Source organism: Mobula birostris, chromosome 9, assembly GCF_030028105.1.
Source record: "Mobula birostris isolate sMobBir1 chromosome 9, sMobBir1.hap1, whole genome shotgun sequence".
NCBI lineage: Eukaryota > Metazoa > Chordata > Chondrichthyes > Myliobatiformes > Myliobatidae > Mobula > Mobula birostris.
In genome coordinates, this window is record NC_092378.1 from 25830274 (window position 1) to 25857480 (window position 27207).

A 27207-nucleotide genomic window follows, 5' to 3' on the forward strand; every position below is an offset into this window, starting at 1 on the left:
CTGCCTACAGAGTTCAGAACAGACTGGTGTTCACCAGTGAGATCTGTTGTGTGTATAACATTTCAGCAATCTTGTAAATATATTGTTTGATTAAGCATTCTTTATTGTGTATATAATGCATTGCAGGTTATCTGTAAAAGTATATGAATGGCACACATCATCAATTCACTTCATCATAAGTGCACACCTCACTAAAAGTAAAACTAAGAATACACAAATTATCCAGGCTCCATGTTTTTTCTTTCAACTAGTTTTATGTTTTGAAGTTACAAAACCTAACAGATGTGATGAGGAAGTTTTAAACAAACCCGAAACAACTACCTACCTGTTGAAACACAGAGAGACATTCGAGTTTTCAAATTAAGTAAAAGACAGAAAACGGACAAACTCATGGGTTCATAAACAGTGAGTACTTGGTGAAAACAATCATAAATAAAAGAAAAAGTAAAAATGACTGGCTACATGGGAAAGATAGACATGACCCGTTTGATTGCACAGAAAATTGAGAAAGACAGCGGCGCGACAACAGCGCACGCAGCCTCTCCGGTGAATGAATGATATCTGTAATCTGTCAAGTAGGGGACCGTGCACAATTCTGATTTGTCATAGTCATACTTTACTGATCCCGGGGAAATTGGTTTTCGTTACAGTTGCACCATAAGTAATCAATAGTAATAAAACCATAAATAGTTAAATAGTAATATGTAAATTATGCCAGGAAATTACGAAATAAGTCCAGGACCAGCCTATTGGTGCAGGGTGTCTGAACCTCCAAGGGAGGAGTTGTAAAGTTTGATGGCCACAGACAGGAATGACTTCCTATGACGCTCTGTGCTGCATCTCGGTGGAATGAGTCTCTGGCTGATTGTACTCCTGTGCCCAGCCACTACATTATGTAGTGGATGGGAGACATTGTCCAAGATGGCATGCAACTTGGACAGCATCCTCTTTTCAGACACCACCGTCAGAGAGTCCAGCCCCATCCCCACAACATCACTGGCCTTACGAATGAGTTTGTTGATTCTGTTGGTGTCTGTTACCCTCAGCCTGCTGCCCCAGCACACAATAGCAAACATGATCGCACTGGCCACCACAGACTCGTAGAACATCCTCAGCATCGTCCAGCAGATGTTAAAGGACCTCAGTCTCCTCAGGAAATAGAGACGGCTCTGATCCTTCTTGTAGACAGCCTCAGTGTTGTTTGACCAGTCCAGTTTATTGTCAATTCGTATCCCCAGGTATTGATGGAGACGGACGTGAGAGTACGGAGGAACATCTGGAAAACTTCTGAAATGCCCGCTTTGCTGCCACTGCTACTGTGTGGTAACCGGAATCCCTGGAGCAGAAGGCCCCAAGATCCTTGGATTTGTGTGTTTCAGTGGCCGGGGCGAGGTCGAAGGCACTCAGCAGAGGATGGCGCTCGGGAGCCTGTATCGGAGGGGCTGGTCGAAGGCTCGAAGTTTTCAGACATACGGACTCGGTGTCGACTGTGGTCGGCTGCTTCCAAGGCATCGGCAAGTTGACGGTGCCTGGAGGTTTATGGCAGGGAGTTTCTCCCTTTTGCCGCCTGCTATCAGGGACTCGGGAGTCGATCGACTCGGGGACTTTGAGTATTTTTACCCTGCCCATGGTTTGTTCTTCATCAAATTATGGTATTGCTTTGCACTGCTGTAACTATATGTTATAATTATGTGGTTCTGACAGTGTTAGTCTTTGGTTTGTCCTGTTTTCTGTGATATCACTCCGGAGAAACATTGTGTGGCTAAATTGAAGGAGTTGTCTAAGCATTGGCAGGTCAGTAACGGGCTTAATGATACATTAAAAGAACATTTAGTTTGTGGAATCTTAAAAGAAAGTATTCAAAAATAGCTCCTAAGTCACATTTAAGAGAGCAGTTGAAATTGCTGTATCAATGGAAAAAGCAGACAGAGACACAATTGAGTTGCAGGCAGTCAGGAATGGAAGAGAGCATGAACAAAATTGCAATGCCTGAACAGAAACTGGCTTACCCAAACAAATCATGTTACCATTGTGGCAGGGAATCACATGCATCATATCAATGCAGATTTAAAGGTGAAACTTTCAGATAATGCAACAAAGTAGGACACAAACAGCACGTCAGGCAGACAAAAATAAATGGACTGCGCTTGGAAGAGTAAAAGATAAAAACTCAAGTTGCGACTTAAGAAAAAGCACTAACCTGCACGTTGCTAATAAAAAAATCTGATCATGATGAGAGTGACACACAACTGGTTAGCCATGAGATTTACAATGTGGAATCCATGGGGAATGCCAGTGGTCCCAGTAGCCAAAATGAATGGGTCTGTCAGGACCCGGTACTGAAATTAGATCAATATCCTCTGCCCAACACAGAGGATATCTTTGCAGATCTTTCCGGTGCAAAACACTTCAGTGAAGTGGACTTGGCAGAGAAGGAGATGAAAGAAGAATCCAAAGTGTTTCTCAGCATAAACACCCTCAAAAGCTTTATTGCTAAAACAGGCTTATTTTTGGAGCGGCATCTGCATCTGCACTCCAGCAGAAAGCTATGGACCAGGGGCTGCAAGACTGCCCAGGCACTCAATGTTACCTGGATGACATCATTGGTATTGGTGAGGATGAGAAGAAACATCGTCAAAATCTCAGGACCATGTTAAAAAGATTAGAAGATTATGGGCTCAGAGCACAACACAACAAGTGTGAATTCTTTAAACCAAGCATCACTTACTGTGGTCACACCATTACACAAGCATTACATACAGTAAGTATGCTGAGAAAATTAAGGCATTGGCGGATGCCCCAAGACTGAAGGATGTGTCACAGTTGCGGTCCTTTTCATGATTTGTCAATTACTATAACAGGTTCCTGCCAAAACTCGCTACTGTCCTCCACCTTTGAACCCCTTACTACAGGTTGGGAAGAACCGGCAATGGCAGTGTGAAGTAGCTGTCCAAAAGACAAAGGAAATGGTGACATCAGACATTGTACTCGCATATTATGATCTACATGTCCTGTGAAACTTACCTGTGAGATCAAGTCACATTATGAGTGATGGAAGTGAATGCCCCATAACTTTTGCATTACGTTCCCTTACTGCAGCAGAACAAAATTATGCATAGGTTGACAGAGACCTTGAGCGTGGTTTGGGATGTAAAACATTTCAATCAGTACTTGTATGGAAGAGTTTACCCACATTACTGATCATCAACCACTGGTGTCCATTTTCAATCCACAGAAGGGTGTTCCACTAATCAAGATGGCGGCGCTTGCAGACGCAGCAGTAGCTCGGCTCACTCTGGGCCTCGTATTTTTCTTAGTTCTGCTAAGTACCCTAAGTATAGTAGCAGCTCTCACCAGTTACGATCAATCCCAGCTACTGTTTATTGGAGAACACTACACAGATCACTAACACAACTCTCTTCCTGCCAGAGATTCTACGTACCCCAAAGTCCTTCGGAATCCTTCGGAGGCGGCGCAGGCGGCAGAGGGAGAGGAAACAGAAGCAGGGAAAGCGGGCCGGGCTAAGGGTAGGCTAGAGGCTAACCCATACAGACCAGCACTACCAAGCCTGTTTCTTGCTAACGCCAGATACCTCACCGGGCTACAGGCTAGGCTGAAGGCTAACCCGTACAGATCAGCACTACCAAGCCTGTTTCTCGCTAACGCCAGATCCCTCACCAACAAGATAGATGAGATCAGAGTGAGAACCATTCCTCACTGTGCGACTATCATCACGGAGACCTGGTTGAACCCAAACATACCTGACGCTGTCATCAAGCTGGCCGGCTGCTCTGTTCACAGGGCCGACCACACGCAGGACTCCGGGAAGAGCAGGGGAGGACGACTGTGCGTCTATGTCTATGTAAACAATAATTGGTGCACAGCCGTGAACACTGTGGATAAACACTGCTGCACGGACTTGGAGCTCCTCGCCGTAAGGTGTAGCCCGTTCTTTCTCCCGAGGGAATTCACAACAATAATAATTATGGCTGTATACGTTCCCCCGCAAGCTAAAGCTAAGTTAGCATTGGAAAAGCTGCATGATAGTGCCAAAAAAAAGCTCATGGCTCACCCAGACGGAGTGATCATTGTAGCAGGGGACTTCAGTCACACAGATTTTAAACTGGTCATGCCAAAATTTTACAAAAATGTGAATTTCCCGACACAAGAATATAACATACTAGATAGACCAAGTCTACACAAATATTCCAGGAGCATTCAAAGTGACCCCATCTGCACACCTAGGACAATCAGACCATATTTCCCTCACACTGACCCCAGCTTACAGACTACAGATCTGCAGAGTAAAACTATCAGGACAGTATATGTGTGGTCTGAGGAAGCCCCTCAATGCTACAGGACTGTTTTGACAACACAGACTTGGGCTTGTTTGCAAAGGGAGCAGACCAGGAAGAATATGCTGGTTCAGTCATAGGATATATTAAGTTTTGCACAGAAAATGTAATAACACAAAAGACAATTAAGGTGTTTCCTAATCAAAAGCCATGGATTAACAGCAATGTGAGGGCACTACTCAGGGAGTGCGATGCAACCTTCAGGTTGGGAGACAAACAAGCCTACAGTGAAGCATGGGGGAATCTCCACAGGGGGATCAGGGATGCAAAGTGCAAATACAAATTGCGCATTGAAAATCAGTTTGATAACAACAACCCCCGCAGTATGTGGAAAGGCATCAAGGTGCTGACAGACTACAAAACTAATCATCTGCTGCCAGGTGATGACGCCACACTGCCTGATGTCCTGAACGAGTTCTTTGCCCGCTTTGATACTCAGAGGGAGGAGGCTGCTCCCTCATCAACCCACCTGACGATGAGTCCACACTGGTCCTTAAGCAACATCAGGTGAGATCCACCCTGAGGAAAGTGAATGCAAGTAAGGCAGCTGGCTCAGACGGAGTGCCCGGCCGGGTACTGAAAGCATGTGCTGACCAGCTTGCTGAGGTGTTTACAAGTATATTTAAGCTCTCACTGCAACAAGCTGTTGTTCCAACATGCCTTAAAACCTCCACCATCATCCTAGTGCCCAAAAAATCAGCTGTGAAATGCCTGAATGACTATCACCCTGTAGCGCTGACACCCATAGCCTTGAAGTGCTTTGAGAGACTTGTGCTCCCACACATTAGGGCTATAATCCCACCTGATCTGGACAAACATCTTTAAACTAGATTTGCAGGGGGCTGGGAACCAGAGTGCCAGAGCTGACAGTGTGGCTGGGGTGAAAATAAATGATGTTGAAAGTTTAAGCAAATCCGCTGATAGAAAGGTTGTGAGTGGTGGTAAAAATCTTCTGAGGTGTATATACTTCAATGCTAGGAGTATTGCGGGGAAGGCGGATGAGTTGAGGGCGTGGATTGACACGTGGAATTATGATGTTGTAGCAATTAGTGAAACTTGGCTACAGGAGGGGCAAGACTGGCAGCTTAATATTCCGGGGTTCCGATGTTTCAGATGTGATCGAGGCAGAGGAATGAAAGGTGGGGGAGTAGCAGCGCTTGTTAGGGAAAATATTACAGCAGTGCTCAAGCAGGACAGATTAGAGGGCTTGTCTACTGAGTCCTTATGGGTGGAGCTGAGAAACAGGAAAGGTATGGCCACATTAGTGGGATTGTATTACAGACCACCCAATAGTCAACGAGACTTGGAAGAGCAAATCTGCAGAGAGATAGCAGACAACTGCAGGAAACATAAAGTTGTGGTGGTAGGGGATTTTAATTTTCCATACATTGATTGGGACTCCCATACTGTTAGGGGTCTAGATGGTTTAGAGTTTGTAAAATGTGTTCAGGAAAGTTTTCTAAATCAGTATATAGAGGGACCAACTAGAGGGGATGCAATATTGGATCTCCTGTTAGGAAACGAATTAGGGCAAGTGACGGAAGTCTGTGTAGGGGAGCACTTTGGTTCCAGTGATCATAACGCCATTAGTTTCAATTTGATCATGGACAAGGATAGATCTGATCCTAGGGTTGAGGTTCTGAACTGGAAGAAGGCCAAATTTGAAGAAATGAGAAAGGATCTAAAAAGCATGGATTGGGACAGGTTGTTCTCTGGCAAAGATGTGATTGGTAGGTGTGAAGCCTTCAAAGGGAAAATTTTGAGAGTGCAGAGTTTGTATGTTCCTGTCAGGATTAAAGGCAAATTGAATAGGAATAAGGAACCTTGGTTCTCTAGGGATATTGCAACTCTGATAAAGAAGAAGAGGGAGTTGTATGAAATATATAGGAAACAGGGGGTAAATCAGGTGCTTGAGGAGTATAAGAAGTGCAAGAAAATACTTAAGAAAGAAATCAGGAGTGCAAAAAGAAGACATGAGGTTGCCTTGGCAGTCAAAGTGAAGGATAATCCAAAGAGCTTTTACAAGTATATTAAGAGCAAAAGGATTGTAAGGGATAAAATTGGTCCTCTTGAAGATCAGAGCGGTCGGCTTTGTGTGGAACCAAAGGAAATGGGGGAGATCTTAAATAGGTTTCTTGCGCCTATATTTACTAAGGAAGCTGGCATGAAATCTATGGAATTGAGGGAATCAAGTAGTGAGACCATGGCAACTGTACAGATTGAAAAGGAGGAGGTGCTTGCTGTCTTGAGGAAAATTCAAGCGGAGAAATCCCCGGGACCTGACAGGGTGTTCCCTCGGACCTTGAAGGAGACTAGTGTTGAAATTGCGGGGGCCCTGGCAGAAATATTTAAAATGTCGCTGTCTACGGGTGAAGGGCCGGAGGATTGGAGAGTGGCTCAAGTTGTTCCGTTGTTTAAAAAAGGATCGAAAAGTAATCCAGGAAATTATAGGCCGGTGAGTTTAACATCAGAGTAGGTAAGTTATTGGAGGGAGTACTAAGAGACAGAATCTACAAGCATTTGGATAGACAGGGGCTTATTAGGGAGAGTCAACATGGCTTTGTGCGTGGTAGGTCATGTTTGACCAATCTGTTGGAGTTTTTCGAGGAGGTTACCAGGAAAGTGGATGAAGGGAAGGCAGTGGATATTGTCTACATGGACTTCAGTAAGGCCTTTGACAAGGTCCCACATGGGAGGCTAGTTAGGAAAATTCAGTCGCTAGGTATACATGGAGAGGTGGTAAATTGGATTGGACATTGGCTCGATGGAAGAAGCCAGAGAGTGGTGGTAGAAAATTGCTTCTCTGAGTGGAGGCCTGTGACTAGTGGTGTGCCACAGGGATCAGTGCTGGGTCCATTGTTATTTGTCATCTATATCAATGATCTGGATGATAATGTGGTAAAAAGGATCAGCAAGTTTGCTGATGATACAAAGATTGGAGGTGTAGTAGACAGTGAGGAAGGTTTTCAGAGCCTGCAGAGGGACTTGGACCAGCTGGAAAAATGGGCTGAAAAATGGCAGATAGAGTTTAATACTGACAAGTGTGAGGTATTGCACGTTGGAAGGACAAACCAACATAGAACACACAGGGTTAATGGTAAGGCACTGAGGAGTGCAGTGGAACAGAGGGATCTGGGAATACAGATACAAAATTCCCTAAAAGTGTCATCACAGGTAGATAGGGTCGTATGAGAGCTTTTGGTACATTGGCTTTTATTAATCGAAGTATTGAGTATAAGAGCTGGAATGTTATGATGAGATTGTATAAGGCATTGGTGAGGCCGAATCTGGTGTATTGTGTTCAGTTTTGGTCACCAAATTACAGGAAGGATATAAATAGGGTTGAAAGAGTGCAGAGAAGGTTTACAAGGATGTTGCCGGGACTTGAGAAACTCAGTTACAGAGAAAGGTTGAATAAGTTAGGACTTTATTCCCTGGAGCGTAGAAGAATGAGGGGAGATTTGATAGAGGCATATAAAATTATGATGGGTATAGATAGAGTGAATGCAAGCAGGCTTTTTCCACTGAGGCAAGGGGAGAAAAAAACCAGAGGACATGGGTTAAGGGTGAGGGGGGAAAAGTTTAAAGGGAACATTAGGGGGGGGCTTCTTCACACAGAAGGTGGTGGGAGTATGGAATGAGCTGCCAGACGAGGTGGTAAATGCGGGTTCTTTTTTAACATTTAAGAATAAATTGGACAGGTACATGGATGGGAGGTGTATGGAGGGATATGGTCTGTGTGCAGGTCAGTGGGACTAGGCAGAAAATGGTTCGGCACAGCCAAGAAGGGCCAAAGGGCCTGTTTCTGTGCTGTAGTTTCTATGGTTTTCTATGGAGTGGTGTGAGGACAGCGACCTGGTCCTTAACACTTCTAATACAAAAGAGGTGATCATTGACTTCAGGAGATCAAAGGACAGAGTACACACCCCCCTCCATATACATGGAGAGGTAGTGGAAAGTGTGGAAAACCTAAAGTTCCTTGGAGTTATGTTGTCAAAACAGCTGTCATGGACCACCAACACCTCGCTGCTTGTAAAAAAGGCACAAAAACTCTTCTTCCTCAGAAAGCTGTAACAGGCCAAACTCCCACAAAAGCTGTTGCTTAACTTCTACAGAAGCACAACTGAAACCATCCTGACCAACAGCGCTACAGTGTGGTATGCCAGCTGCACAGCCGCTGAACGACGGGACCTGCATCGCGTAGTGAAGGCAGCCCAGCAAATTGTCAGGATGGAGCTCCCAGGACTGGACACCATCTATTCCAGCAGACTCAGGAGGAAAGCAATCAGCATAACCAGAGACATCACACACTCCGGCCTCTCCCTGTTTGACCCGCTGCCATCTGTCAAAAGGTTCAGGACACTAAAAGCCAGAACAAATAAGACGGAGGAACAGCTTCTACCCCAGGGCTGTGGCCTCCATCACACCACTCCCATACAACAATGACTGAAGCACACACATGCACTGTGAGCACACACATGCACACACAAGGGCTCAAATACTTGCACTAACGGCACTTTGTGCATTACTGTGATACACTGGCGCTGCTGCAACTTATTTCCTGTTACTTATCTATTTAATATTGTTTTTCTATTACTGTCTTGTTTTTATCTACCGCTTTGTTTAATTGCCTGAGAGGGAGCCAAACAGAGTTTCATTGTACCTATGTATAATGACAATAAAGATCATTCAATTCAATTCAATTCAATTAACAGGAGCAGCATGAATACAGAGATGCGCTCTGTTGCTTGGAAGACACAATTTCAAGATCACATGCACGTGCAGTTCAACTCTTTGAGTGATTATGCAGAAAGTTTGAAGTTAATAACTCATCTCCTTCTACCTTAGCCCACGAACTTATCAATTACCCCTGCTGTGGACCACTTTCTGGAGGTCCAAGACACTGACTTCTACAAAGAAGGGATCCGTATGCTCCACGACCACTGGACTAAGTGTGTAAATGTAGGAGGGGACTATGTTGAAAAATAAATGTGCTAGGTTTTCTAAAATTGACTCCTTCTACTTTAGGCTACAAACTTATCAATCACCCCTCATATAGATGACTACTGAGCAATACATTACATACTTGAGTGAGTTGCATTCTACATTGAGTTGGAGTTTATAGCTAAGCAGGAAGGAGAGTTATGCATTTAATATTTCAGTAATATTTGAGTGGTAATGTAATAATGTATTGCAGGTTATATGTAAAAGTACGTGAATGGCAAACATCATGCCAACACATTATAAGTGCCAGTCTCACTAAAAGTAAAACTAAGACCATACATGAATTATCCCAGCTCCATGTATTTTCTTTCAATCAGTTTTGTGTTTTGGAGTTGCAAAACATAGCAGAGTCATGGTCCACAGGGTAGCTTTGCAACTTACATGGTTTTATTACCTTACTATATGTTTAAACACTGTGATTCAAACAGAGAAAATACTTCATATGCAGAAAAGATAATGAGCAAGGATATACCAAATCCATCATGACAGACATACTGGCTGAAGAGTCAGATTCACATACATACAACAATATGAGTTTTTAAATGCACAGCAAAATGAATATTCCAGGCAGCTGTTTCAAATCCAATAATTAATTTGGAGCCAACACAGTTTCTCTTAGCCAAGACCTCTCCTTGAGTAAGTCTCAAGAGAAGTAGTGAAATAGGATCAGAAGGTATTTTATTCCATGATCTTCATACTAAACTGACTGCATTGGACAAGAAAATCTCGAACAAAATGTGATGCATGAATGAAAGAACTAGCACCTCCCTATCCCCTTGGGACGCGCTGAAACACACACCACTGTTCCGTGAATTTCAATCAATCTGTTCGTTCCTTGGTAGCATTTGTTGAATGAAGATTGGCTAGAACACCAGTTGTTCTTGTTCTATTTAAATAACACTATCAGATTAGTTATTTCCTAATGAACAAAGACATTTGATGTGGCTTAATATTTCAAATAAAAGATGAAACTTCTAGCAGTCAATAGTTCACAGACATATCAATCACTATTAAATATATATGGTTTGGAGTGGGGCTTGAAACAATGTGTTCTGACTCCAGGCAAGAGTACTAGAAGCTGAGCCAAGCTGTTAATTTTGCACCACTTACCTAGATTGGGTTGAGAAGGATCAAGCACTTTGCACAAAAGACACTCATTCATTTTAGATGCACATTTCTGCTGCTGTCATCACAGAACATTGTGAAATGATTTCACCTAGCTAGATGTGTGACGTTGGAGGATGATCTCTGGCACAAACCAAGGAGAAAGCACACACCAATCCAGCCTACTAGATAGCCCCACAGCATATTGCTACTGGGCAGGTATAGTTTTCTTCTAAAATATATAGAATACTAGAAGCAGGATAGCAAAAATATTATTTGCTGTTTCATTATTATTTTCCAAGACTTTTTTTTTTGCATCTGCTTCTTTTGCTGTCTTTCAGACTCAGAGCTGATTCTGGAACTGAAGAAAATTAGAGACTGCATTTATAGCTATACATTATTTATTTGCACAGCTAAACAGTTGAACTCAATTCTATATTGATTCCTGCAAATGTAAAATTTAAAGCTGAAAAAGTAAGTACAGCTCAGCAGGTACAAAGCATACATATCACACCACACTTCCTGAATATACCACATTTTTATATCTGCTTTCCATTAATTGGAGTAAGTAACATCAGCAATCCAAGTAAAACTATCTAATTGGTAACCTATAAAACTCTCTCTTAAAAATCTTCTTTCTAATCATAGAATACAGTAGATCACTATCATCTGTGAGCTAAAGTATTTGTACTTTTATATAAAAATTATACTATGGTAAATCTAAATGTTTCATGCGCGGCCTTTCCAAATGATATCGTATGTGTAACTAGGGGCCGTGCACAATCCAGATTTCATGGAGACAGCCCTGAGAAGCACAGAGGAACATCTGGAGTAACTTCTGAAATGCCTGCTTGGCTGCCGCTGCTACTGTGCGATCGAGAATCTCCGGAGACAAAGGCCCCAAATCCTCGGCTTTACGTATCGCTTGTTGCCAGGGCCGGGGTTGAAGCGCTTGGCAGAGATGGTGCTCGATGTCGAATAGGTGGTCGAAGGCTCAGAGTTTTTCGGACGGACTCGGAGTCAGACTGTGGTCGGATGCTTCCCAGGATGCTGCACCAGCAAGTTGGCGGCGCTGGAGGTTTACCGTCTGCGTGAGATGATGGGACTTTCGAGAGACTTTAAGACTTTTACTATGCCATGGTCTGTTCTTATCAAATTACAGTATTGCTTTGCACTGTTGTAACTATATGTTATAATTATGTGGTTTTTGTTAGTTTTTAAGTCGGTTTGTCATGTGTTTTTCATAATATCATTCTGGAAAAACATTTTTATCAGTTCTTAATGCATGCATTACTAAATGACAATAAAAGGGGACTGCGTGTCCTCATAATCATATCATATCAAATATTAACATTACAAAATCCCTTGAACTCTGACTGTCAGCATTTGTATTCAGACTATAAAGATGATGGACAGAACAGAAAGATAATTATATGACAAAAAACAAATTTTCACAGTACAGCCATCACCAAGTGTCACAACTTGACAATAAGAAAATGCACTTTCTCTCCCCAATATCAATATCTTGCATTTAAATTGTGTTTATCCACAGTAACACAGACAAAAAAAACAATAAACCCTTTGGCTACAATCAACATGCTATGTGCCATTTGAGGTACAGATTGTGAAATAAAGGCACCTAGTTTAGTGTTCACATTATTGTAAAAACTTTATTTCATCTTCAACCAGGACATCACCCAGGACATGTCCTGTTCTTATTGCTACCATCAGGAAGGAGGTACAGGGCCCTAAAGGTGCACACTCAACAATTCAGGAACAGCTTCTTCCTCTCTGATATCTGATTCCTGAATGGATGAATGGACATTGAACCCCAGAACACTACCCCACTACTCCTTTTTATTTTTCACTACGTACATATACACACACAAATATACATACACACACACACATATACATACATATAAATATTGACGCCAAACAAAGCTATCGGACAATTGATGCTAATGAGAGAGATAAGAGAGACAATGGAGAAATGTTCAAAATGCTAATAAGAGAGAAGAGAGGGATTAACGGAAAAGAAACACAATTCAGAATATTAACAGACCGGTTGCTTTGAACCTGAACGGTTTGAAGTTTGATGGACAGGCGATACCCCAGCAGGGGGATAAAAAGAACAGGTTCACTAAGGCACGGGACACCACGAGACCACGAGATAACAAGACCCTGGAAAGAGCAGTGTGCCCCCACAAGTTGGTGGGAGTTTGGAGGTCCGGTTCGCGGGAACCGACCATAGGCTCACAGGGTATAAAGGTACGATCGGTGGGAACCTGGTGTGTGTGTCCGCCCTTGCCTGGGTGCCGGGTTCGCTGCGGAAGAACGATCATATCTGGAACGGAGGGGTCACAGTCGGTGACCACAGCGGAATGGAAGACATCAAAAAGGGTCTGCCCGAAACCCACTGTGAAGACATCAAAGGTCTGACTGAACCAAATTGCATCCCCCCCCCTCCAACGGCACAACAGCGATCACTGCGAACTGCACTAAGCTGAACTGAACTCTGCGTCACTTAAGACTGATCATTTTACCCCTAGACTGCGATAGAGCTTAGTTGATCCCTATTACCCTAGTTCTGTGTACATGTGTGTACTATCATTGCTAACCTGTTGCATTTATATCCTTATGATTAGAGTACTGTGTTACTTATTTCTTTAATAAAACTTTATTAGTTCCTAGTAACCCAGACTCCAACGAGTGGTCCATTTCTGCTGGTTTGGCAACCCAGTTACGGGATACGTAACTATATATATATATATATATATATATATATATATATATACACACACACATACATACATACACACACACACACACACACACACACACACGCACGCGCACTCGCATATTTCATTTATATTTACATAAAAATGTATTAACAGAGTACTGACACTACTAGGACAACAAGTTTCACGACATATGCCGGTGATATTAAACCTGATTCTGATTATTTTTGACTCTCAAGCTGAAGAACAAAATTATAATTATTTTATCTCATTTTCAACAAAAGCAGGTGCAGTTTGGCAAAAATCTATTATAATTTGGTGCTCCACTTCCTGTAATTATCTTGAGAGTTCAAAACCCAAAACTCTTCAAAACATTAATAACATTCCAACTTGATATAAACCCTTAGGTAACTGAATATTCCCAACACAACTGGAGCCAACATATATAAATTTCATTATGAATTTGATCTCCATATTAAACAGAGGCACAAGTGTAATAAAGTATACATAACCTCCCCCTTCAATTAATCAAAAGATTAAGCCTATCAGAGGAGATCAGAGAGACTATGGTTATTTTCTCCTACAATAGATGGTCTGATACAATTATTTAAGATTATAGAAGGAATTAAAATAATAGGAACCAAGATTGTGTTTCCAGTTGAGAGGGGTCCAAACTGCTAGTCAAAATATATGACACACATGAATAAAATCCAGTAGAGATTGCATCGGAAATATGACTCCTGAATACCAACAACATTATGCATGACTAATGCTAAACATAGAATTTTCCACCACAAATCTGCAGTATGCAAATAACATTCATCTCTGCTCCAGAGGATGCTATTACCTGAAGGGTAGGTAACTGTTCAACTTTATCTGAACTACCGCACAGGAGTTCAATAGTCTCTACAGATGGCCTCAAAATCATTTTCTGGAAAACAAGTTGTCCATTATTCATGGAACAGCAACCATGAATTCCTGCTCCAACCACGCAACCAGAATGGCAAGATTTACCATCAGCCAGAAAACATGGTGGTCACCCCTATAACCATCTGGCATTCTTAGCAGATCCATCAATGGAAGCAATTATTGCGGCCACAAAAATTGGAGATAGTGCATACTGTGCATAGTTTGGACTCCCGAGTTGTGTGTACGTATTTAAGAAAACAAGATTTCTAATAGACTTCTAAACACATAAAGCACAACATGTTAAAATACTACCCAGCCATCCCCAAACAAATTATACTATAGAACATCTTGCCCAACGAATGTCAGAGAGCAAAATACTGAAGGAGCTGAAATGCCCGCCTCCAGAGATCAGTGAAAGAATGCCAATTGTACAACCAAATCAACTGAGCATTCAGAAACAGACGAGGGTTAGAGGAGGTTGCAGAGAGAAGGTTCATAAAACACATGGAACTGTAAATCACAAAGATAATCACAGTTTTAAGTCGTGCATCCAAAGACGGGAAGCACTGGTGTCAAAGGAATCAAGCTACCTCTCACCCTCCTCCTTTAGGACTCTTCTTAAAACCTCTTGGAAAAATTAGTATCCAAATGCAAAATTGCTGTAGCTGAATGCAATAATCTTTACATTATCCAGTAGTTTTATTGTATACTCTGTGTAGAAGGCTACCACTAACATCTGTATTTTACTTTCAACTTCATTCACAAACTCCAGATACTGCTGGTCAGATTTCTCCTCTGTGTAACAGTACAGTTCAAAAAAGTTCGAAGTAAATTTATTATCAAAGTGCATAAGTGTCACCACATACAATGCTGAGATTCATTTTTTTGTGGACATACTCAATAAATCCAATAACCATAATAGAATCAATGAAAGGCCATATCCAAAAGGGCGGGCAACAAATGTGCAAAAGACAACAAACTATGCAAATACAAAATAATAAGAAGAAATAAGCAATAGATATCAAGAACATGAGATGAAGAGTCTTTGAAAGCAAGTCCATAGACTGTGGGAGCAGGTGAGTGTTATCCCCTCTGATTCAAGAGCCTGATGGTAAACTCTGCTTTCCTGTGACAAAGGTCCATGTAGATGTGCTGAATGGTGGGGAGGACTTCATACATGATGGACTGGGCCATATCCCCTGCTTTTTCTGCAGGATCTTCCACTCAATGGCTGTGGTGTTTCTATACCAGGCTCTGATGCAGCCAGTCTCCACCACTCATCTATTGAAGTTTGCCCAAGTTTTAGATGTCAACTCAAATTTTCACAAACTTCTAAGGAAGTAGAGGTGCTGCCGTGCATTCTTCCAGTTTTCCATAATCAGCTCCTTAGTCTTGTTGACACTGAGTGGGAGATTGTTGTTGTGGCACCACGCAGCGAGATTTTCCCTCCTATATGCTGATTCGTCGCCACCTTTGATTCAGCCAACAACAGTGATGTCATCAGCAAACTTAAATACGGCATTGAAGCTGTGCTTAGCCACACAGATATAAGTGTAAAGCGAACAGAGCAGGGAGCTAAGCACACACCTGTGCTGGTGGAGATTGTGGAGCTGTTATTGCCAATCCAAACAGACCGAAGTCTACAAGTGAGAAAATTGAGAATCCAATTGCAAAAGGAAGTTTTGAGGCAGAGGTCTTGAAGCTTATTGATTAGTTTTGAAGGTTGGTAGTATTGAAAGCCAAGCTGTGGTCGCTAAAGATCATCCTGATGTCCGCATTTCTGCTGTCCAGGTGTTGTAGGGTTGAGTGAAGAACCAATGGAACTGCAATATTCATCATCAATTTCCGTATTTTCTGAGGCTACCTTGTAATGGATGCACCTTGGAGCAATGCCCTGCAGATTAATGAAGAATATGGAGTAAGGGAAACTAGTTTGATGCCTCATTCAGAATCCCTGTGGAGCATATAAAATCATAAGAGGTTTCCGCACATATTCTCTTTTCCTCAGAACTCTTGCTATTTCAACATACTGCTTAACATGGGACCTGACCACTTCGTTATAGTCATTCAACATTAAGGCTATGCCGGCAGTGAACAATTAACATGAAAAGATCATTTTACACAGAGGTACAAACATCATTTATTAACGTGTCTGGTATCCGTTTAAAAATAATCAAATAGTACAGGACTCAATAGGTCATTAAGAGTATGTTGTGGCAAGCCAATGCACCAAAATGTAATCAAGGGTTCTTTTATTATTAAATAGTATACATGTTATTCACAATTCATTTTTAAATAAAAACTAGCAAATTAACATTATAGACATTACAAAGCCCAGGTACGAAGTAACATGGAGTATGCTTGCTTATCATGGATGAATGCCTCAGAGTGTCCTCAGACAGCTTGATTTCATTCAAAGAAAGGCTCTCAGGATTATAGGTGTAGATGAAGCCACAGCTCGTGAGAAGTTAGCCATCAGTAGCTTACACCACAGACGACAGGTTGCTGCAGCTACTGTGCTATACAAAATGCACACCAGCTACAGCCCTGCAGACCTTCGCGTCATGCTGCCTTCATCTTATGAGAGACAACGCACCACACGATCAAGTTTATCTTTGCCTGTTCATGCTGTTTCTATGCCTGATGCGAGGACCTATACACTGTATAGAAGCTTCCTTCACTGTGCTATCAGAATTTGGAACAGCCTTCCAAATGCTGTGGTTGGAAATATCTGCAACGATGGGGTCCAAGCCTTCAAGAGTCGAGTGCACAAACACCTATCATCTCTGGGAGGGAAGTCACATGTTTCTTCATAGTCATACTTTATTGATCCCGGGGGAAATTGGTTTTCATTACCGTTGCACCATAAATAATAAATAGTAATAGAACCATAAATAATTAAATAGTAATATGTAAATTATGCCAGTAAATTATGAAATAAATCCAGGACCAGCCTATCGGCTCAGGGTGTCTGACCCTCCAAGGGAGGAGTTGTAAAGTTTGATGGCCACAGGCAGAAATGACTTCCTATGACGCTCTGTGCTGCATCTTGGTGGAATGAGTCTCTGGCTGAACGTACTCCTGTGCCCACCCAGTACATTATGTAGTGGATGGGAGACATTGACAAGATGGCATGCAACTTAGACAGCATCCTCTTTTCAGACACGACTGTCAGAGAGTCCAGTTCCATCCCCACAACATCACTGGCCTTACAAATGAGTTTGTTGATTCTGTTGATGTCTGCTACCCTCAGCCTGCTGCCCCAGCACACAACAGCAAACATGATAGCACTGGCCACCACAGACTCGTAGAACATCCTCAGCATCGTCCAACAGATGTTAAAGGACCTCAGTCTCCTCAGGAAATAGAGGCGGCTCTGACCCTTCTTGTAGACAGTCTCAGTGCTCTTTGACCAGTCCAGTTTATTGTCAATTCGTATCCCCAGGTATTTGTACTTCTCCACCATGTCCACACTGACCCCCTGGGTGGAAACAGGGGTCACCGGTACCTTAGCTCTCCTCAGGTCTACCACCAGCTCCTTAGTCTTTTTCACATTAAGCTGCAGATAATTCTGCTCACACCATGTGACAAAGTTTCCTACCGTAGCCCGGTACTCAACCTCATCTCCCTTGCTGATGCATCCAGCTATGGCAGAGTCATCCGAAAACTTCTGAAGATGACAAGACTCTGTGCAGTAGTTGAAGTCCGAGGTGTAAATGGTGAAGAGAAAGGGAGACAAGACAGTCCCCTGTGGAGTTCCAGTGCTGCTGATCACTCTGTCGGACACACAGTGTTGCAAGCACACATACTGTGGTCTGCCAGTCAGGTAATCAAGAATCCATGATACCAGGGAAGCATCCACCTGCATCGCTGTCAGCTTCTCCCCCAGCAGAGCAGGGCGGATGGTGTTGAACGCACTGGAGAAGTCAAAAAACATGACCCTCACAGTGCTCGCTGGCTTGTCCAGGTGGGCGTAGACATGGTTCAGCAGGTAGACGATGGCATCCTCAACTCCTAGTCGGGGCTGGTAGGCGAACTGGAGGAGATCCAAGTGTGGCCTGACCATAGGCCACAGCAGCTCCAGAACAAGCCTCTCCAGGGTCTTCATGATGTGGGAGGTCAATGCCACCGGTCTGTAGTCATTGAGGCCGCTGGGGCACGGCGTCTTTGGCACAGGGACGAGGCAGGACGTCTTCCATAGTACAGGAACCCTTCAGAGCCTCAGGCTCAGGTTGAATAACATGGCGAAGTACTCCACATAGCTGAGGGGCACAGGCTTTGAGCACCCTGGTACTGACACCATCCGGTCCTGCAGCCTTGCTTGGGTTGAGACGTTTCAGCTGTCTTCTCACCTGTTCAGCCGTGAAACCCACCGTGGTGGTTTCGTGTGGGGGAGGGGTATAGTCATGAGAGCAGGCTGGGGAACTGTGAGGAGGGGTAGGAGGGGAGAGTGGAATATGTGTTGGTTGTGGGCCGACAACAGCTGGCTCATGTGGAGGATGGACAGGGGCCACAATGTCAAATCTGTTAAAGAACAGGTTAAATTCGTTGGCCCTGTCCACTTTGCCATCAGCTCCTCTGTTGCTAGTTTGCCAGAACCCAGTGATGGTCCTCATCCCCCTTCAGACCTCTCTCGTGTTGTTCTGCTGGAGTTTCCACTCAAGTTTCCTCCTGTACCTGTCTTTAGCCTCCCTGATCCTGGCTTTCAGGTCCCTCTGTACTGCCCTCAGCTCCTCCCTATTTCCATCTCTAAACACCCTCTTTTTAGCGTTCAGGATGTCCTTAATGTCCTTTGTCACCCATGGCTTGTTATTTGAATAACAAAGGACAGTTCTTGTCAGAACATTGCAGTCCACACAGAAGCTGATGCATTCTCTGAGCCCATCAATATCCTCTCCATGTGGCTCACAGAGTGCCTGCCAGTCTGTCACCTCAAAGCAACCCTGCAGCGCCTCATAAGCCTCCTCTGACCATTTCCTCACTGTCCTCGAGGTTGCAGGTTTACTCTTCACCAGAGGAACGTAACAGGGTTTTAGATGCACCAGGTTGTGATCTGACCTTCCCAGTGGGGGGAGGGGAGAGGAGCTGTATGCATCCTTAACGTTAGCGTACATCAAATCCAGAGTCCTCTCCCCTCTGGTTGTACAGCTCACATACTGCATGAAGTTGGGCAGTGTTCTAGCCATGGTAACCTGGTTGAAGTCACCCGAGATGGTAATGAGGGCACTCGGGTGCTGGGTTTGTAAGCTGGCTATGACGGTGTAAATGATGTTACACGCCGATGTCGGGTTGGCAGAGGGAGGGATGTACACAACAACCACAATTGCATGCGCGATTTCCCTTGGCAAATAATATGGCCGGAGTCCAACAGCAAAAAGTTCAATATCTGGGCTACAGACACGTTTCTTGATCGTAATATGCCCAGGATTGCACCATCTGTTATTTACCAGAACCGCCAGACCCCTCCTTTATGCTTACCGCTCTCAGTGCAATTCCGGTCAGCCCGAACAGTCTGGAAGCCCTCCATGGAAACGCTTTGATCAGGTATGTCCTCGTGCAGCCACGTCTCAGTAAAGCACATGACACTGCTCTCCCGAAATGTTCTCTGACTCCTGACAAGCGCCATCAGTTCGTCGATTTTATTCCCCAGCGACCTCACATTTCCCATGATGAGAGAGGGGAGACATGGCTTATAACTTCTCTTCTCCATAAGCTTCCGTTGTCTCGACCCAGTCCTCTTCCCTCGCCTTTTTGATCCCCCTCTGCATCCTCTGTGTGTTTTCCTCCAGATTTCAGCCAGAATGTCCGCTGCTCTGTTTGCTAAACCGGCGGGCATGATCGTAATCGATTGGTCCCTGGAATAAACAATGCGGCCATCCTGCTGCCACGCTAACGAGACGTGTTCCGAATGTAACTAATTCCAGCGCTAAAAAAAGTAAAACTCTCTCCACCAGCATGTTAAAGAGGGTGCAGCTTCAACGTGTTACCGTGAGAAAAAAAATACAACAAATAACTAAGTTAAAAAGTTTAAACGTAAGAAGTTATGGAGCAACTGTAACAGGCTGCATGCACAACCGGCACATGCGCACAAGGGTATCATGAAGGGGACCAGGATGGCAATGCTTGGTTGTTGGTAGATAGGGTTAATACCTGACTTTCAAGAGCACTTGTGAGTTATGTTCTGGCTGGACTTAGTCCTTAAACTGCTGGAGAACAGTGCGGAAAGAATAGGTGCTGTTTTCTCCCGGTAGGGGTTAGCTTTTAGTTCCAAGTGCTTCTGTCACATTTTGTTACTCTGCAACCTTATCCTTCAATCTCTTTGAATTATGGAGGACAGCATGTGTATAAATGTCTCTCTCCAGCAGACTTCATCATGATCATCATGACTCCAGTATTTCTACTATTTTTTAATGTTTCTTAATTGTACATATGATTTTTTTGTGGTCTATCACTGAGCAGCAGTAAACCATCTGATTGGCCTATCAAAGTTCTCTTTGGGAACTAGTTGACTTGATCAGCATTTCTGATCTGGCTATTGTTCACGATTGCACTTAATAAAAAAAATATATATATATTTACTTAAGCTTCCCTGCACAACATTTCAAATCCTAGCCAGGACTCAAACATACACAGGTGCTAACTTCGGAATGAATATCTCCCTTCAAAATCCACGCTCATTTTCCCCATAAGCAATTCAAATCAACAGCAAAAGATCCACATGTTCTATAAATCTGAACAGACCACATGCAACCCTGAGGCACTTTTCATTTGAATTCAATATTGCTGATACTTGATCAAAATATCCTGTTCATTGTTTGTACAAGTTAACTTTTGGCATATATTGTTACTTAAAAAGAAATCCAATGCCAAGATTGCATGATACCTGTACTTTTAAATGATACAAAGTCAGCATAAAATCGCTCATACTGAAAATAAGTATTCCCTCAGTAATATCTGAAATTACTCCAATAATAACTGTTTCAGCCCACAGTATCAACAACACTCATTGCAATATTCATTATTTTCATCTTGAACTATCATACATATATAAATGCTTCTTGAGACAAAGAAGTGGATAGATTTCTCCTTTACATAAAACATGACTAAGAACTATATATTACCAAACTAATCCTTACTAAGTCACATGAATGAACCATGAATTCACACACAAAGTGCTGGTGAACGCAGCAGGCCAGGCAGCATCTATAGGAAGAAGTACAGTCAATGTTTTGGGTCGAGACCCTCCGTCAGGACTGCAGATTTTCTCGTGTTTGCATGAATTCACATCTGTAAATCTTCTAGTACTCACCTCAGCCATAATTCTCAGTCAATTGATGGATTATAAAGTTAGATACCTTAATTTACCTCGTAATTTACATCAGCGGAGACACTTAGTTCCGCTCTGATCCCCCAGAAGCTGCCAGGAACAGGGCTTCAAACACCAAGAGTAACTACTGTCTTGCATATCAACAGGATCAATCACACCCATAACATTTTGGAAATTTCCAAACAATTTTTAATTCTTTTCTTTAAAACAATAAATTTTAATCCTAAGGGAAGAGTCATATTGTATACAGCAATGTTTTGTAGGTCACTCACAAAACAACCAGATATTCTATTAGATATACGGTACTTCTTCTAAAATCTGATCTCTGCAATCCACAGCCTGCAATTTCCTTTTAAGAGATACAGGAGTTTCGGGTCCTAGCCACCAGCTTCGGGGGTGGTTGTTGCCCTAAAGCCTGGACCAGCTTCACTCAGCTCAGTGCTGAACTGTCTCCGCTACTCTGGACTCACTTTTGGGAATTCTGCTGCTCATCTCTTACGTACTATTTGTTTCCCTTATTATTTGCCCAACTTGTCCTCTTTTGCACACTGGATATTTATCAATCTTTGCTGAGTGTGATAGTTTGTGGATTCTATTGTGTTACTTTGTTTTCCTCCATGAAAATAAATCTCAAGGTTATATATGGTATACATACTTCGATAGAAAATTTTCTTTGAACTTGAACCTTGTGAACTCATTTCTCTCATCACCAAGACTACTTGCTGCTTTCAGTACAACTCCACAACTCATTGGAACCACCGAGGTGCACAGAAAAGCAGTACAATGTGGAGTCATACATATGATCTGTCTTTCATTATGTTCTGCATTAGGTCGTGCCATTCATTAAAGAAAGTTTTCATTTCTGTGACCGCACTCAAAAGTTATTTTCACATACCTACAGCAGGTTTCAGTACAGTTTTAATTGAAAATACATCACAACGTGGGAAAGAAATAGATTCAGTTGTCTCATGGTGTCTCTTGCATCTCCATCATTAATACAGAGTAGTGGAAGGGATAGCAGCAGTGTTTCCCAAATATGATTCCTCAAGGATTAATATCTTCTTCGGAGCAAGGAGTTCTCATCAGCATCTTACCAATTATTTATCCATTGAAAATATGAAATTATACAGGTATAAGTGAATGGTGGGGGGTGGGGGGAGGGAGGTGGCAGCAACTGAATGACAAAATGAAACTCAAATAACACTGCTTTTGTAAATCTGCATTTGTTTATCACCTGTGAGACTGGATTTTATGATGAAACCAGAAACTACCATCAATTACCGTCAGAGAACATTTTGGGAGTGCAGTATTATGTGTTTCACTGGAACGGGGCTGCACGAGGACATACCTGATCAAAACTTTTCCATGGACGGCTTCCAGACCATTCGGGCTGACCGGAAGTGCACTGAGAGTGGTAAGCATAAAGGAGTTGGGTGGTTACTGTTCTAGTTAACAACAGATGGTGCAATCCGGGTCATATTACAATCGAGGAACATGTTTGTAGACTGGATATTGAACTTTTTACTGTTGAACTTCGGCCATATTCCACCGAGATACAACGCTGGGCGGCACGGGAGGTTGTTCCTGCCTGTGGCCATCGAACTTGCAGCTCCTCCCGTGGAGGGTCAGACACCCTGAGCCAATAGACTGGTCCTGGACTTCCATCTGGCATAGTTTGCATTTTGTTGTTTGATTGTTTGTGGTTTTTGTATTGCTATATTTATGCTCTATTCTTGGTTGGTGTGGCTGTAATAACACCTAATTTCCCTTGGGATCAATAAAGTATATCTATCTATCTATCTATAATTTTCAGTCAGCACAATTGAGAATTACTTCAATCTGAATATACTGAACCACTTGGCCTATCACCGGCAGCTTAAAACTGATTGAGGCATTTTGAAAGTTCACAATCGTCAGGGGTCAATACCAGGAGGCAAAACACATGCTAATGAAACAGAGAATACTTGAGCAATAATTACGTATATTTGATAAATTACTCACTTAATCTAATGAACCCTTCTTTCACATAAATGCTTTTACAAGAAACTCAGCTTTTATTTTCCAAGAAAATTCTATTGAAAACAGGTTTACACATCAGAGAGACCAGAGCTAATCGATCAATGGGTTTTATTTACCTGCAGAAAATGCGGCCCAGGGAATGGCTGGGGAGACGGACTGTGTTCCCATTTCACCATCTTCAAAGTTCTCTGCTGCCTGAGCATTTATTTTTTTTAGGGAAAAAAGCACAGTTTAATTTGGCAGTACTAACTTATTTCCTAAATATATTTCATAAAGGAATGAAGAGTCATCAGAATTTGCTCAGAATAAAAAGGCAAATCCAAATGAAAGATGAGAAAGTGTTGGTTGAAGCAAGCTTGGGGCTGACTTGGAACCTATTTTATAAATATCCATCTGAATACAGTTAGGCATACAAATGTTCTGAAGTCATATCTTGATGGGATGTTACATCTTGGAACAGAGTTACTCATTATGAAAGAAGTTTACCGCCCCTCCAACTCCAAATGAAAAATTAGCTTCCAAACTGCCTTCCATGCAGCTACTAGGAACACACCTTATTCTCCCAAGAAATGAACACCAAATTAAAAAAACACAAGAAACCTCAGTCTTACACATCAATAACAACATTTTACACTACCTTTAAAGCAAAAATTCAAAGATATGGTAGGTAACTTTAATTATGAAATGTTGCATTAAGCCATACGTAAAAGCCACTCAGACGACAAGTTACAATCAGTGGCTTCTTCATTGTTAATGGGTGTAGGGTGAGTTGGCCCAAACAATTAAGCAGCTCTCAGATCAAAGAGGTGGGAAAGGAGGAAAACAAAATGCAGATCCTGCTCCATGGAGCACTGCTGAAAAGCCAATGCTTGCATCTTCATTAGTAAATAATGTGACTCTAATCTGAACAAGTTATTCAAATGGCAGGTCCCATCATATGAGGGGAGAATAGACTCTGGGACTAAACACGTGAGCTAATTTATACTTGCTCACAAAAGCTGTTCGGCTTGTTTTGAGCCTTCAGCAAGTAAATTAAATGCACAGTGGATGCCAGAAAGTTTAACTCAATTGCCCAGGTGCTGGTACTGTTACATGAGGCTCTGTGAAAGATACTACAAAAAATGTTGTTCCAAGTCAACGTTCCAACAAGGGCCCCTACAATACACATAAGGGGTTGAATGAAAAGGAGTACTTTTCTTTTAAATAGTCTGTATATTTTGGCACATTCCCCTTTCTTTCTTGGGATCTGGATTAGTATCCAGACCACACTAAACAAATGAAGGTTCTTCTCTCTATATATTAAGTTGGGCAGTTTCAGCTCATTGCCTTTCTATATGAGCCACACTAAAATTGTCTAAAAAGGTAGAAATTTATCAGAGCGGATTCAGAGGTATCTAATCTGTGCAAAGAAAAAGAAAGTCCAGAACAGCACTCTAAAGAATGGGATATAATGACATCATTGTAGCAAAAGAAGAAAGAATTTAAACAGTGTTCCTTTTGAATTGTTGTGCACTAATGCCAACAGTATTCAATAAAGAGAAATTGGTTCCATTCCCTATTTCGAGTCTCCTTTGATAAGCAAAGAGAAAGCAATCACATGAAGACCAAATAAAAAGCACATCATGCAATACTCAGTAGCTTCCTTAAATATTAGAAACAGTAAAAGAAAAAAAACATTTGACTCCCTTTACAATCACTCGCTAAGAAATTACCATTTACCTGATCCTGTAGTATAGCCAAAAAGAGGTCCTTTCTAGCAAATGTTTAAGTTTTTTCTAGAAACTGCAATCTGTATGCCAAATTACGGGCACCACGGTAGCATTGCGGTTAGCGCAACCCTATTACAGCTTGGAGCATTCTGGAGTTTGGAGTTCAATTCCGGTGTTGTTCTGTAAGGAGTCTCTGTACACCCACCTCGTGGAACGTGTGGGTTTTCTCTGGTTTCATCCCACAGTCCAAAGACATAACGGGTAGGTTAATTGGTCACTGTAAATTGTCCCGTGATTAGGTTAGGATTAATCAGGTTTGTTGGGTTGTTGGGGCAACGTGGTTTGAGGGGTTGGAATAAGCTACTCCGCGCTGTCTCACCAAATAAAATAAATTAATAATATTTAAAACCTCATGGCTTTAAGCCTATTCCTATCTGTCCAAATCAAATTTAAAACCCAATCCCAAAACCAAACCACAGTACTCTACCACAATGTACCACCCATCATTATGAAGGTCCATGCCCAATACTGAGTATAAGAAAAACTGCAGAATCTGAAACTACACATTTTAAACACGTACCTCAAACCCTCCAAATTCATCATCGTCCATCCTTCAACGTGCACCTACAATAAACAAAACATCACATGTTTATAACAGTAATATACCACCAAAAGAAAATTTAGAAAACATTTACTATGTTTTTATTTTAAATAAGATAAACACTGTACTATGTACTCTAAGAGTTTGGTCTAACTTCACAGGGAAAATGGTCAACTGCTTTAGTTTATTACAGTATAATAAACAGAACAAATTAATTTAATTTTTGCTGTAAGCAGCACCTATTAAAATTTTAATTAAAAATTTTCAATTCCTAATGTTTCATTGGCAATATCTTTGAAACAGCTGTATACCTGGTTTTTTTTTAAAAACTTGAACAAATACTCCATTATTCATTTTCACCCAACATCAAATTAATCAATCCAAAGGGAATAAATCAGAACAATTAAAATACACTTCTAATTTATATAGCAACACACACAGAATGCTGGAGGACCTCAGCAGGCCAGGCAGCATCTATGGAAAAGAGTACAGCTGATGTTTCGGACTGAAACCCTTCAGCAGGACTTCTCAGCCCGAAACGTCGACTGTACTCTTTTCCATTTATGCTGCCTGATCTGCTGAGTTCCTCCGGCATTTTGTGTATGTTGCTTAGATTTCCAGCACCTGCAGATTTTCTTTTGTTTTTAATTTCTATAAACATATTTCTCATTTTTAAATCTTTTTATTAATTATTATTGAAAATTGATAAAGAAATATACATTAAAATAATCAAGTCAATATATCAATAAGTATAATAAGAGTCAAACTATTAACCAAACTAAACAGTATATCAATAATAATTAAAACAAAATGTTAAAGCTATATTTTTTTTGAAAAAAGGAAGGAAAAAAGAACCCCTAATAACTATAACAAAAAAAAACATATTTCTAAACAAAAATAAAATCCATGTTACTTTGGCTGTGCTATATTCTTTTAAATGCACTATCCCAAACATTAGAACAGGAATATGAACAACCAAACAAATAATGAGAGAAAAATGACTCCAAGAACAATACTATTCTCTCTAATAATGGAGTTTGGCTGACCAGCATAGGAATCCCAAATAAAATGTTGAGACAGTTGTAGTCATTTTTACCAGAATACCATGAGGCATACTACTACTACTACAAACCACTGGCTACGACAAAGGCTCTGATCATTGGGATAAAGGTCATTAGACAAACCATGCTGAAGATTTCAGGTCTAGAACAAGTTACCTTTCCAGACAAGCCATGTCCCTGACAATGCCACCAAGAGCCTGCTCACCGATACACAGGCTGAATGTCACCAGGACCACTCAGTTCTAAACCTCATCACAACCTTAGATCAAAAGAGCTGTATTGACAGTCAAGTCATCATACCATCAATGTGGATTCAAGGAGCTGTCAAAACACTGAAATCAATGGAAAATTCACCATTGCTGCAGTCAGAACTTGGG

General features: G+C 41.9%; 1 protein-coding gene across 1 annotated transcript in view; it reads right to left on the reverse strand.

Moving 5' to 3' along the window:
- Window positions 1-27207, reverse strand: part of LOC140202593 (coiled-coil domain-containing protein 91-like) — a 194453-nt gene that overhangs the window by 142875 nt on the left and 24371 nt on the right. The window contains exons 2-3 of the mRNA XM_072267633.1: window positions 25749-25792; window positions 23576-23654 (exon numbers count right to left, since the gene is read on the reverse strand). Coding sequence (XP_072123734.1) covers window positions 23576-23654; window positions 25749-25778 — 109 coding nt within the window. The 5' untranslated portion in view covers window positions 25779-25792. The remainder of the gene's footprint in view (window positions 1-23575; window positions 23655-25748; window positions 25793-27207) is intronic.